The sequence below is a fragment of the Schistocerca nitens genome, chromosome 4, assembly GCF_023898315.1.
Source record: "Schistocerca nitens isolate TAMUIC-IGC-003100 chromosome 4, iqSchNite1.1, whole genome shotgun sequence".
Lineage (NCBI taxonomy): Eukaryota > Metazoa > Arthropoda > Insecta > Orthoptera > Acrididae > Schistocerca > Schistocerca nitens.
The window spans coordinates 110,112,651-110,127,445 of record NC_064617.1 but is presented as its reverse complement, the minus strand read 5'-3'; the positions used below and the strand labels follow the sequence as shown (position 1 = coordinate 110,127,445).

At 40.0% G+C, this 14,795-nt stretch overlaps 1 protein-coding gene across 1 annotated transcript in view; it reads right to left on the bottom strand.

Annotated features, from left to right (window-relative positions):
• LOC126251888 (hemocytin) overlaps window positions 1-14,795 on the bottom strand; it is a 541,167-nt gene that overhangs the window by 360,239 nt on the left and 166,133 nt on the right. The window contains exons 19-21 of the mRNA XM_049952591.1: window positions 13,306-13,525; window positions 13,015-13,185; window positions 8,716-8,974 (exon numbers count right to left, since the gene is read on the bottom strand). Of these exons, the coding sequence (XP_049808548.1) occupies window positions 8,716-8,974; window positions 13,015-13,185; window positions 13,306-13,525 (650 nt within the window). The remainder of the gene's footprint in view (window positions 1-8,715; window positions 8,975-13,014; window positions 13,186-13,305; window positions 13,526-14,795) is intronic.

Here is a 14,795-nt window from a genome sequence, read left to right as displayed (position 1 = left end):
AAAAGTCCTCTGGAAGCATGTGCACCAGATGCCTGCATCCAGGTCACACAATTCTTGTACAGTATGGGCCAGTGGTTTATGGGTACAAAGTTGGCTCCTGGTAGCACAGAAGGTATGTTCCAGCTGGTTCAGAAAGGCAAAGTTTGTGCCCAAAACATTGATGTAAGCTCACACTCATTCTACTCAAACCACTCCAGCACAATTCTAGCTTTGTTGCTCCCACCAGACTGAATCCATGGTGCAGTGGATGTTTTAGCTTATCAACAAATGACCACTAACCTGGTGCAATATAGAATACAGTTAATCTGACCAGAAGATACACTTGCACTGATTCACAGTCCAGTCTCAATGCCCCATGTTCAACAACACAAGCCAAACTGTGTGCTCTGAAACACATACGCTTGCAATAGCATTGTACTTTGTTATCATATCTTGCCACAGATCACTGTCTACCCTGCTTTAAAGAGCTGTCAAGTCTATGATCTGGACATCCTGTGATGAACTACAAACATCCAACACCTCATTGCCTACTCTAGTTTCACCATCCTTCAACCACTTTCTGCATATGCTTAAGGCAGTGGCATGGAACAGCCAACTAGTGTCACAATTTCTTAGATACTCATTCACAGGTAACAATCTGGCCTCTTTCAAAGTAGCTAATGTCATGGAATTTCCCCATTTGCAACCCTTATCATTGCTGGAATGATTCCCCATTCATCTGTACTGTACTTACATACTTTTGGTACGACGTTAAGAGCCTGCAATGGCATCTGGTGGCATTCAATCTCAGTGTGGGCAGTGATATAATGCTTTAGCTCATCAGTGTATATTTTCATCATAATGAAAAGCAGTGGGGTTCAAACCTGTATCCATTAGTTCCAATGCTTCATCACAAGACAACAGGAAATGTTTTTGAGAAAATGGAAGTGAAGAAGATATTTTCTGATCAAAGCACTGTAATTTAGCATGGGAGATCAAACTATTTGCAAGATGTTCTGCTGAAAGCTAGCACACCGCTATGCATGAATTCTTTACTTAAAAAACAGTCACAACAAACAAAAGTAATTGGTAGGGACCAGAACAATTTGTATTTTGCGATAAATGTGAAATATATGCAAATTCTGCCTTAAAATGTGAAAATGCAAAATTACTTAATAGATGCTGTTTCATAGTGAACTGTATCCATATCAGTTATTTATCAGAGATAGTTTCAAATAGCTTTATTTTCTGCATAAACAGCATCAAAAATATAGGCAGTTACCGGCATTGTACATCATCTGGGGAAGCCCAATTTGGAAAGATAATGTGCACAACCTACTTGCAAAATAAAACGTACGAACACAACAATGTATCAATGCACTCAATGATCTGGTGCCATGCCAGTTGTGGACAGTTGAATGGTCTGTTTAAGATACAGGTAGTACTTTGCCGTGGAACCTAGCATTTTATAAGAAAGACACCATGCATATGTTTGTTTGTTAACTAAAGCTCTAAAGATAGTATAATGTGGAAAATTTTAAAGTGGCAAATTATGTGACAGATGTTTTGAGCTGTAGTTGCATTTTGTACCACTAGAGGTCAGGCCTGCACTACATTCATTAACAATACTATGCTGACTTCAACAATAATTACGCAGTAGCCATCCCCAAATGTTTTGTGTAGTGTGTTGCCTGTTTTCTATTCTTACTTTGAAATAAGTGAAGCAACTAATCCTGGTCCATCACAGATTTAGATTACGGCTCACACCACCAGAAAAGATTGGCAATCCCTGTGACAATGTGTCAGTTCTGCTGTAGGCTGCTGCCCAGCAAATTGGAGGTGGGTTTGTTTCCCCACACTGCTTCTTCTCCTGTGATGGTCAAAATTCTTGGCTATTTACGCTAGTGGCCATCTGCAACAATAGCCTGCAGCACCTGCCTTCTGCGCTATAGTGACTGGAAAACAAAATCTGAGATGCTTTTTCAATGGCACCAAAATTCTTCCCTAATGTTAAAATCGAGTGGCTCTATGCTCGGTTCTACTACTATGCTAAGTGCCTTGTATGTTCTATCTGTAGCATTGTCGAGCATGGTTCACAGATCTATGAATGCCAATGAATGTCAAAATTAGTAGTCTGCAGATTTTTTGATCTTCAAATTGAGTGGGAAAAGAGAAATAATGTCCACAAACACCTTATACTGGAGACACATTAAACTTAACTGGCAGGAAAATGCTGCTGTTTTTCAACAGAACAATCATTTTTGATAGTTTAAATACAGCCAAACGAAGAAAATAAAGGCCAATTTCAGAAGAAAAAGATGTAAAAATTTTTGAAAAAGCAAACATTCTGGTCAAGAAGTTCCCAATCAGCACTTTTTTTTACAGTCAATTTCAAAGAACTAATAATTTGTTTGTCTTCACTCATGTAGTGTGATAACCATTTAAATTTGTGAATCTAATCATTTACAGAGAAAGTAGATGTGAATTTTGCCAAAAACAGATGCTACATTTTGTGGTCCATAGTAACTGGATAGATTAAAAACAAAAAAATCTACTGACCAAGTGGTGGTAGGTTGCTAACTTTCAGAGTCAGTGGCCCCTCCTCCTGGCAGAAGGGTTGAAGGCGAAGGAAAAGGGAGAAGGAAAATGACTGCTGAGGTTTAGGAAAAGAGGTAGAGTTTGGGAAAGTCATCCAGGACCCCGGTTCAGGGAAGACCTACCAGACAGGATGAGAAGGAAAAACTGATTGTAGGACTACAGTGGGTGAGATTTGAAAAGGTGGAAGATACGGTAATATGCATGACAAGAGATTACTGTTAAAACATTGTGCACTTAGTAATAAGAGCAAACAGTTAAGTGCATTGTATGTGATAAAGGTGACAGGGGGTGGCGAAAAACAGACAAGTTAGTAAACAAAAGATGTAGAAAACTAAAAGGGTGTGAAGAAAGGAATAGTTACTATGAAGAAATACTGAGACCAAAGAAATTAACGCAAATTAAGGCCAGATGAGTTGGAAGATGTTGTAGTGCCAGTTCCAACCTGTGGAGTTCTGAGAAACTGGAGCATGGAGTAAGAATTTGGATGGCACATGTGGTGAACCATGCACCAAGGTCATGACTGTCATGTTGTAGAGCATGCTCCCTAACACGATATTGTGTGTTGCCCGTATACAACCTCTACCACCACCCAGTCATCGGTGGCAGTGTTTACACAACAGTTGGTATACGACATGTGTCATTCCACAGGTGGCTCTCCCTTTGAAAGTATATGTTTTGTCAGTTACAGGGCTGGTATAAATGCTGGTAGAAGGGTGCATAGGGCAGGTCTTGCAGCAGGGATGATCACAGGGGTAGGAGCCATAGAGTAGGGAGATGGGTGGAGAAAGAGCTGAAAGGCATTACATATCATTCAAGGGCTTACTTAATCAAAATTTTGGAACATGTATTATGCTAACAAGAAATACAAGCTCATTTTGTGATAGAATAAATTTAGTAAGGAATATCTGATGGGACATGCTTTATGATGCTAAACCTTTCTCACAAACTCCTGAGATATTTAGAGGACATGGGGTAGTAATCATTTCAGTAGGAACCTATGTCTGCAGATGTGTGATTTCCATATTACAGGGAAGAAACTTGAGATCAACATTCCCATATATGTTTGATGAAACATCAAAGTAATTTTGTGTGACTCTGATAGTATATTTGAGAAATAACTAATTAATGCAGTTCCAGTGCACACTTGTGTGATACACCCTAGAATATTGTTCAAGTGTGCAGCACTTGTACAAAATAGGACCAACATAGGATACTGAACATCTACAAAGAAAGGCAGCACAAATGGTCACAGGATTTTTAACACATGGAAAGTCATCACAGGGATGCTGAAATATCTGGACTGGCAGATAATGCAGATGCTTGATGATAAACACAAACAATCCCACGAAGGCCTACTTACAAAGTTTCAAGAATCTGCTTTAAGTGAATCTATGAATATAGTACAGCCCCCTACTTGTCACTCCCATAGGGACCACAAAAACAAGATTAAACTAATTATAGAGCCATTCAAGCAATCAGTCTTCCCATGCGCAATACACAAATAAAAGGGGAATAAGCATTAATAACTGGTTCCACTGGGAGTACCCTCTGCCATCCACTTCACTGTGGTCTGCAGGGTACAGATGCAGATTTAGTGCCAAAGTATAACCTAAAGTATCACACTAATGCATTACATATACACTACATCTTCTCTTCAATTGATTTTCCATATCGTGTTGTATTGCTACAAGAAAAGGTTACCATAGAGCACTGTTATCACTTACGTTAGTTGATGGCAGATTTATTACCAAGGTTACAACAAAATAACTACCAGTCTTTCATATGAGAAACATGGCGGAGTGGAACACACTGATTTACACATTTGTCGTGGTTGTGTATGCATAGGTTCTCATTCAAACTATTAACTGCCCAGTGGCCTCTACATATTATAAGACTTTCTAAAGGTAGTGTAGGAACACCTAGTAGACACTTTCATGAGGTTAGCAGCTCCCAAAATAAATGTATTTTAGATTATTGTAATCCATGCCAAAAGACAAGAATTCCAAACAGTTTATATAAAACAAAAAGGGCTTCTGTATTTAGCTATAAACATCTCCTTCAAGCTATCAGCAGAAATGCAACAATAGAATTTGTCTAGAACCACAGTTTGAAAAATAGCTAAAAATATTCCACATTACTTCACATGAGTTTCTACTATGCATAATATAAGGTCCATTTGCGTGAATATGTTGTGACAGAGAGAGAAGTGGAAAACTGTAAACAGTACATGTGATGATTCTTCTTCCTTTTTTTAAGGAAGAAAAAACATCTGCATGGAAACAAGTTTTTAGTTTTAAATATCCATTTAGGATGCCCAGTTAGAAATTGGATGAGAAGGAGAATTTTGTTTAACAACATCAAACAATAGATGTCAAAATATATATTATCACTAGCAAGGAGTCCACGATTCACATGACAATTCAAAATGAATATAATATCTATAAACATCTGTAATTACGTAATGCTTAGTTCTACATCGATGTGAATTAAAGACAATGTAAAAGCATGTTCTGTATTTTAACATGCTTTTAAGTGTTCTATATGACTCCCATTGGTCACAAGAACAACATCTAAGCAATAATTCATTTCATAACATATATTCTGGAGCATATTTGGAGTAACGGAAGTGAATGCATTAGAAATGTGTATTTTAAGGCATTGGAGGCAAACACACAAGGTCTTTCATGTAATCCCATAAAAGGAAATCCATGGGTGTCAGGTCTGGAGATATAGAGGGCCAAAAGCTGAACACTACATCATGTCCAGTATGACCAATCCAATGGTTATATGGAACTATAATACAAAAAGCAAACCTGTGCTGTTGAATATGACTAACTACACTTTTGTGGAATATGTTGGAGAATGGTATTAGTGTTCAGCAAAGCAAAATGTATTGGGCCACAACAACAGACATCATTGGCCATCTTCTTTGGCAGTATCTGTCAGTTCATCCAGTAAATGCAGAAGACTTTATATTCAGTGCAGCCACAGCCTGGATATATAATTTTGAAGATAAAACTGTTTCAGCTGCAAGTAATTTATTCATAAGCTTGAGCAGTTTTGCAGCATTTTAGCTGCATCAGGTGCAATTAAAACAAGTCATATTGCAATAAAAAAAGAAAATGGGATGACACAGTGTTCTTAGTTAGCAGTTTGTCAGTATGATAGCTAATTTCAATTATAAAATATCATAAAACAATGTAGAACACTACCATAGTATCAGGAGTACCAGTGACCTGGTGAGCTAACAGGACCCCATATACCAAAAAAGTGTTCAAAAATCGGCCATATATAATCATCTATGGTATTATGTAAAATTAAGCAGTGCCAGTCCCTCATTTACCACTGCAAGTGCATGCACTGGATGTGTGTCAACAGACAGCAAATGAAGATTTCTGTCTTGACACAATGCCTGTTAGTACAGATCCAGTGCATGTGCTCGCAGTGGTAAATGAGGGATTGCTGTTGCTTAATTTTACATAAAGCCATAGATGATCATATTCAGCTGCTTTTTTAACACTTTTTCTAATTTATGGGGTCCTGTTAACTCACCAGGTACTGGTATCACACGAGCATATGACAGGAGCATTCTATACTCTACATGTCCACTGCATAGTGAAAAATTACTGACAGTGAATGCTGGGTCATCCAATTCTCTTTTTTGATCAGAACATGACTTGATTTAATTGCACCTAATGATGCAGCTAAAATTCTGCAAAACCAGTCACACTTATAAACAAAGTAGTTACAGCTGAAGTGGTTTTATCTTCAAAACAATCCAGTAAATGGACATATTAATCACCACCAAGATCAACTGTGGTGGTCCAAAGTGGCAGCAAACTGTCAGTTTTGGAGCACCTGTATGCTACATAGTTGAAAATGAGACGTTGATGAGTAGTCAAGCTTTAGCACAAAAACTCCCCATGGATCACAATTAGCAGACAAAGAAACTGTAGACCACAACACTATTTGTACCACAAGTCCAGTTCTACCCACAGTTTCTGCAAGAATGGATGGAGGAATCCCATTTTTAAATGTACATTCCCTTCATATATGAATGAAAATCAGCCAGGAAAGGCACTTTAAAATAATGTTAAAAGGTATATTTAAGTTGGGAAGTATCTGCCTGCTAAGTGTACTTATGCCTTTCAGGAATGATAAAGAGTCAGTGGATGGCAATGTTTCTGGATGATCATGTGATCCGATAATGTCTCACCTTACCTGGAGAGTGCAGTGAACCATATTTGCCAGCAGCTGGTGTTCCCACTTGATCTGCCATAAATATTCAGCATGACCTGTCATTTCAACACACTGCACCACCTCATTTTGCACCTGCTGACCAGTCACCAGAATGAACAATTCAAGCTAAGGTGGGTGGCAGCCCATCAGCACATCACACACATTCATTAGATTTGACTCTGTTGCACTACTTCTTGTGAGTTCATACAAAGTGTCACATTCATGAGGCATATCTGAAGATGGAATAGACATGCTTGTGGAGTTTATGAAAGTGGTAGATGTCTGACTACCAAATGTTATTAGCAGTGTAAAACAGAACTTGTCTTATTGTTGTCCGCCCCGGTAGCTGAGTGGTCAGCGTGACAGATTGTCAATCCTAAGGGCCCGGGTTCGATTCCCGGCTGGGTCGGAAATTTTCTCCGCTCAGGGACTGGGTGTTGTGTTGTCCTAATCATCATCATTTCATCCCCATCGACGTGCAGGTCGCCGAAGTGGCGTCAAATCGAAAGACCTGCACCAGGCGAACGGTCTACCCGACGGGAGGCCCTAGCCACACGACATTTATATGTCTTATTGTTCACAAGGCATTTTGTGTCCTTGTGCACAGTGAGAGAAATCCCAAATATCCTCACTTCATTGCTTTCCTGGTGACTGTAGCCCCCTAGAAATTTTTCCAAATTACAGTGAAAAGTAACATTTTTAGTTACAACTTCCTCATAATGTATGTGCATAGACTTCCACAGGTGGAGTCGGTAGACATAAAATTTCTCCAGTCATAGAGCTATGCCACATAACATAATTGTCACTGAATGGATAAAACTGACATTTTTGCCACAGTTGTCGTTATCTTCCTCTGTGTCTACTAATGGAGCTATGTGTGTTTTTTTTTTGTTTTTTTTATGACTTTCTTTTGATCTGGCTTCACAGTTGCTAAGAATTTTTTTGAATGATACAACCATTCAAAAAATAATTGAGGAATCAGTGTTCTCCATTAGTTGGGCTAGATGAAGGTCATGGAAATTGTGGCAGAAATATTGATTTTATACAGTTAGTGACAGTTACTTACACCTCCAAACCCAAAACATTTTTATGTTACCTTTTTCATAACCCCATCTAATCATTAAGCTTCTATATGTTTTGCCACCTCTAAAGGAACACATCCACTGAATATTAAAATAAATCATTGATCTGTGAACTGATGTTTCAGTATAAGTTCCATCAATTTGCCAAAACAGCTGAGGAAATCAGAGACCCTGTTCTGGCATTAAAACAGTTTATTTATTTATTTATTATTTTTTATTTTTTATTTTTTCATCTGAAAGCTGCTTGGCTGATTTTACAAATTAGAATAGAGTATGTAAGTATTTACAAGTGCAAAGACTTCCTTTCTCTTGTGAATAAGAATAACAGTTGGAAAGCTCACTGGTTGGTGCTGATATGTACCCATCCTTCCCCAGCTGTACACTTGGATTAGCTGTTTGTCTTAGGGGGTGACCGATGGTTTGTTCTGAATCATCATTAAATAATTTTAATGGTTAACAGAAATCAGTTAAGTTTGGCTCACTAAGTGTCAGGTCACAAATCGGAAGATGTGAGGTTAAATCCATAGTCACACCTACATTTGTTTTCCCGAATGTAGTTAATGAGAAAAATGCTGACTTGTGCTATGGTTTAGAGTGCACATTAAATTATAGGTCCCCATATAACTGGCTGGGTAAGTCTGTTCAAAGGTAACAAAGCCAAAGATGTACAACCTCCCATAGGATCATACCTAATAACACATTATAGTGTTGAAACCAACTCTCAGATTGTGGATAGTTTTACCTACAATTACAGTCATGAAATTGTTAAACATCAGAGTTAATGTTAACAAATACAACATTTAGCATTGGCACTTACCAGAATTCATAGCCACCTTGATCATTGATTCTGACTTCAGAACTACCAGCAAGAACCTCAGTGGAGCCACTGAGGCATGGACACTGTGCAATAGGAATGCAGGTACCACCCGGACCCAAAGTCTCTCCTTCAGGACAGTTGCAGCCCTCAACACAGTCTCGTGGGCCACAATCAGCAAGTGACTGTGCCAAGTCAAAGCAGGATCGAACACAAGGATTACCACAAAATTTATACTGTTGGCCGAGGGGACATCGCACACCTGCAGATAGAAGTTGTCTGTTGAGTTGCTACAAGGTCAACTTATTTAGTAAGTAATAATGATAAGAAGGAAATAAAAATATGTAAACATAAAATGTAACTCAAACCATGTCACAATATATGGTTTGTCTACTTTGAAACTCCACATGATATTAACTTATTTATGCATATCTCATATTGCATGCACCCCATCAAGGACAATGTCCAGGCAAGTGGAATAAATGAGCATACATGTAACTCACATAAGTAATTATGCTAAACTGTTTCTGTAGACTCAGTCAACTGTAGGACACATTGAAGTGGGACTCATTGCAGTCTGATGCAATGTTGGCTTCTGATCAGTGGAAGGTGATACAATGTTTTTCATTTCACCAGTCCACCCCACACCAGACAACAGCAAACAGCCAACACACACATGTCCACAACTATTACAGTTCTCCAACACTGAACCAACACTGTTGATAAAGCTGTTCTGATGGCTGTGTCATGCCAACAACATGATGGATGTCCCATGTTATGGTCACATTGTGTAGTCCAGTACCCACTCATAGTGTACTTTCTCCTATTCACTAGTTCCACATACACACATCATTATCATGGCAGTGTACCTTGTATGTGCTGCAATGTCACAGTACGACAAACCTGTTTCCTAGAGACTAATCATTCTTCCCCATTTGAACTCACTCACATGCTGGTATTGCACTTTGTGATGTTGATAGGGCATACCTGCACTTGCTTGCACTTTGTTTGACAGCTTTTCACTGACTGAGCATGGTGTACCACTGACCATCTGGACACAAAAATGAGGGCACTGCTGGGTGTACATATATGCCATCTCTCTGCAGTGTCAATCCACTGTTCTACACAGATTCTGATTCTGGAGTGTTTCAGAACATTACTTCTGTGTGTTGCAACTTTTACAAGCATTAGTGTATGTGCCTCTATCCTAGCTCTCAGAACTAGTAGTTTCATCCATGGGGAGTAGTGAGGGCTAGGTTGGGGAAAATTAAAGAGGAATGGTGGGTCACTCAGACCACAGGACAAGAGGTGCATAACTGTGATGAAGGCAACAATAGAAAACATGAAGGGTATGGAACCTGTTAATCTTCTTTTTTTTTTTTTTTAAATCAGAAACAGTATGGCTGTCTGTAAGTTTAAAAGTGAAAGTGATAAGTGATACCTGTGAAACACATTCAGTCATAACCACCTACTGTCTTGATTGTATGATTGAGTTAGGAGGCATCATAGTGTATTTGTGTCAGCATCAAAAAATACACTTTTAAGAACGGTTGTTAACAACTGAATAGGTCATCCTTGCACATAAAAAAAGGAGATGTAAACCCTGTGAAAAACTTTGTGGAATATAGCATTTGATTTCTCGAGATTTGGACTTTTACTCCTGCAGTGAAATCTTTTAATGTTTGATACATTACTCAGCATCTGTGAATTGAAAATTTTCTCTGTTTTTGTTCATGTAGCCACTTTTCCTCTTTTTATAAAGTATAGTCTGTGGCCCTCAAAATATATTCTCTCAAATTCTTTGTATTTTAAGAGATGTTCTGGCATGTGTAAAAGTTCTGCAGGTATAGTAGTCGACACTCTGATTGACAGCTAAAAATGACTTCCTTTTATGTAAGTGGTGTTAAACCTTAGTTCTTTGTTTTCCTGTTATTTGTCTCAAATTTGACTCTAGTCATTCAATAGTTCTGACTTCCAGAAATACTTAGGCCAAAAATGCATGAAGAAAACAACGAGAACCAATGGGATTGGATGGACAGTGAACTAGCTGCTGTGAATGATTTCTGCAAGAAGCATCTCGACAAAAGCATTTTAATGCAGAACAAGCCAGGTACACTTTAGCCACGTTAGGAATGATGGCATCCATTATTCCATGCACAATAGTTCCACCTCCTCCAGCAGTTCATCAACATACAACATTATCTTCATTGTAGTGTACGGAGTTTTCTGACTGATGTGCCTCTTGTCTTCCTCAACTTTGTAATTAAAAACTGTATCGTTAAGTTACCATTGTGCAATCTCCTTTAAAAACGTTCTTAAAACACAAATTACATACGAATGTATAGTTATATTGTAGACGGCTCTATTAAGACAAATGCTATGTGGGTAAGTGTTGGAGCTGTAGGTGTTGAATCCTGAGTCAGAGCCCAAGAAGTAATGTAGTTCCCTAACTTGAAAGGATATCTCATTCACACTCTTTAGCAACTTTCATGTGAAGAAAATGAGTATTTTGCATAGAGACTATTGTTTGATATCCATTACTATGTTTGTTATATTTAGAGGGATGTGTTCTGTTTGTGTAGTTTATGATGATCAGATTGCGTGGAACTTAGCACTGATGCTCAAAATTTCTGGTATTTCTTCAAACATCAATATCTATGAAAAATACTATAAAAATAACGTAAGTAGATCACAACTATCATGTCAGAACGTGTCAGGGGACATTGTGGAGATGGTTCATCCTAGAACCATAATAACAGGGAGAAAAGACTAGGATTTGTTGTCAGGAAATTCATTATTATTATTATGAAAGATACACTCCTGGAAATGGAAAAAAGAACACATTGACACCGGTGTGTCAGACCCACCATACTTGCTCCGGACACTGCGAGAGGGCTGTACAAGCAATGATCACACGCACGGCACAGCGGACACACCAGGAACCGCGGTGTTGGCCGTCGAATGGCGCTAGCTGCGCAGCATTTGTGCACCGCCGCCGTCAGTGTCAGCCAGTTTGCCGTGGCATACGGAGCTCCATCGCAGTCTTTAACACTGGTAGCATGCCGCGACAGCGTGGACGTGAACCGTATGTGCAGTTGACGGACTTTGAGCGAGGGCGTATAGTGGGCATCCGGGAGGCCGGGTGGACATACCGCCGAATTGCTCAACACGTGGGGCGTGAGGTCTCCACAGTACATCGATGTTGTCGCCAGTGGTCGGTGGAAGGTGCACGTGCCCGTCGACCTGGGACCGGACCGCAGCGACGCACGGATGCACGCCAAGACCGTAGGATCCTACGCAGTGCCGTAGGGGACCGCACCGCCACTTCCCAGCAAATTAGGGACACTGTTGCTCCTGGGGTATCGGCGAGGACCATTCGCAACCGTATCCATGAAGCTGGGCTACGGTCCCGCACACCGTTAGGCCGTCTTCCGCTCACGCCCCAACATCGTGCAGCCCGCCTCCAGTGGTGTCGCGACAGGCGTGAATGGAGGGACAAATGGAGACGTGTCGTCTTCAGCGATGAGAGTCGCTTCTGCCTTGGTGCCAATGATGGTCGTATGCGTGTTTGGCGCCGTGCAGGTGAGCGCCACAATCAGGACTGCATACGACCGAGGCACACAGGGCCAACACCCGGCATCATGGTGTGGGGAGCGATCTCCTACACTGGCCGTACACCACTGGTGATCGTCGAGGGGACACTGAATAGTGCACGGTACATCCAAACCGTCATCGAACCCATCGTTCTACCATTCCTAGACCGGCAAGGGAACTTGCTGTTCCAACAGGACAATGCACGTCCGCATGTATCCCGTGCCACCCAACGTGCTCTAGAAGGTGTAAGTCAACTACCCTGGCCAGCAAGATCTCCGGATCTGTCCCCCATTGAGCATGTTTGGGACTGGATGAAGCGTCGTCTCACGCGGTCTGCACGTCCAGCACGAACGCTGGTCCAACTGAGGCGCCAGGTGGAAATGGCATGGCAAGCCGTTCCACAGGACTACATCCAGCATCTCTACGATCGTCTCCATGGGAGAATAGCAGCCTGCATTGCTGCGAAAGGTGGATATACACTGTACTAGTGCCGACATTGTGCATGCTCTGTTGCCTGTGTCTGTGTGCCTGTGGTTCTGTCAGTGTGATCATGTGATGTATCTGACCCCAGGAATGTGTCAATAAAGTTTCCCCTTCCTGGGACAATGAATTCACGGTGTTCTTATTTCAATTTCTAGGAGTGTATTATCAAAAAAATAAAGTCAGAAACAAAGATGACGTAAGGGAAATTAATGGATATTAGCTTACCACACTCTCTAACAGAATGTCTCCAATCAATAGGTACATGGTTGCGGCTACATTCTTTGGCGTATGCTGCAAGTATGGGGCACAGACATTGGTTCACATCAAGCTGACATGAACAGACATCATACAGGCAGTCTTCATAGAATGGCTGGGGATCCACTGTGTAATGGCAGTCTGAAAAACAACAATCAGCTCTAGAACTCTAGTTAACAGTGTGAAACAAGAGAAAAATTAACTGGCACAGGTTTCAGATGTTACTATTTATAACAAAATCATAAATTAAAGAAGTATTACCAGTAAAAATTGTTCCATGCAACTTGCTACAAAGGCGAATGGCTGCTTCTTTGTTCTGAATATTAGTGTCACAGGGATGAGATGATGTTTTCTCAGGTTCATCTGCGCACTCTCCTTGAGTCTTCCATTTATTGGCAAATGCTGCAACTGTCTGCTCTGTGTCTCCCTCAGGTGTCAGGAAGTCATCTTTCTGGTTTGAGTTGAAGGTACCACACAATCCCTATTGAAAATAATAAAAGATATACAATCAGTCTTCAATAATGATGTTTAATTTGGTAAAAAAAATCTTTCAAACCAAAACTGGAATCCAGCAATTATACGAAAGAACACCTACTTACAAACTCAAGGTATAAACAAAAATTTGAAATTGTTTACAGTGGTTTGTCTTACAAATTTCCAACATCTTATAATGTCGTAGATTTCTTTCATATCCTGAACTGAATGATTATCAAAATACCCACCAGAACACATAGAGATCAAACTAATATTGTCAGCAATGACAGAGTGGCAAATGCCACAGCCACAGCGGGTGCTAAGAGAGTCACAGGGAGCACTGCTAGCAAGAGCACCCTCCAGGAAGTGGATAACATAGGTGAACCTCATGAGATGCAGTTTCTCTCAAGCACTTCTATGTGTGAACTTTGTGTTGGCTACTGAATCTTGTCTGTGCATATGTACACTGGACTAGCTTACATTAATGGACCTTCAGTTACCACAGGATGCATTGACAATTCTTGGTTCTGCATTACAGACTCACACACAGATGTTCCTTGTGGACTTGTTTCAATCAAGCTTAGGATGACTTTGCTTGTCAGAGCCAAGATTATTTTACTGATTTATTGATTGTGTTTAAATGAGTGCATTTTGTATTGTTCAATAGGCAATCAAAAAAAGAGTTTCAGTTTTTATTTGTCTTTGTCTCTATGGGAGATCCATGTGAGTAGAACCTAAATTTGTAACATCAATCAGAGGACTTGATTGTACTTATTAATTTTTATCAAAAGTTACATATCATAAACTATACTAGTTACTTCTCTGAGTCCATAAAAAAAAAATAATTAGAAGAGTCACAAGTAACAATATTAGAGAAGGAAAGTTGCTACTCACCATTTAGCAGAGATGCTGAGTCGCGATAGGCATAACAAAGAGATTCACACAATTATAGCCAATTATAGCTTTTGGCCATTAAAGCCTTTGTCAGCAGTAGACACACATACACACAGGCACACACACACACACGTAAACGCAACTTGCACACACATCTGCAGTCTCAGACAATTGAACTGTGATTTCATTCATCTGACACTGCAGACGTGTGTGCAAGTTGTGTTTGTGTAAGTGTTTGTGTGTGTGTGTGTGTGTGTGTGTGTGTGTGTGTGTGTGTTTCTATTGTTGACAAAGGCCTTAATGGCCGAAAGCTATCACTGTGTGAATCTTTATCTCTAATATTGTTGCATTACATCCTGGATTTTCCATTGTTTGAAGAATCA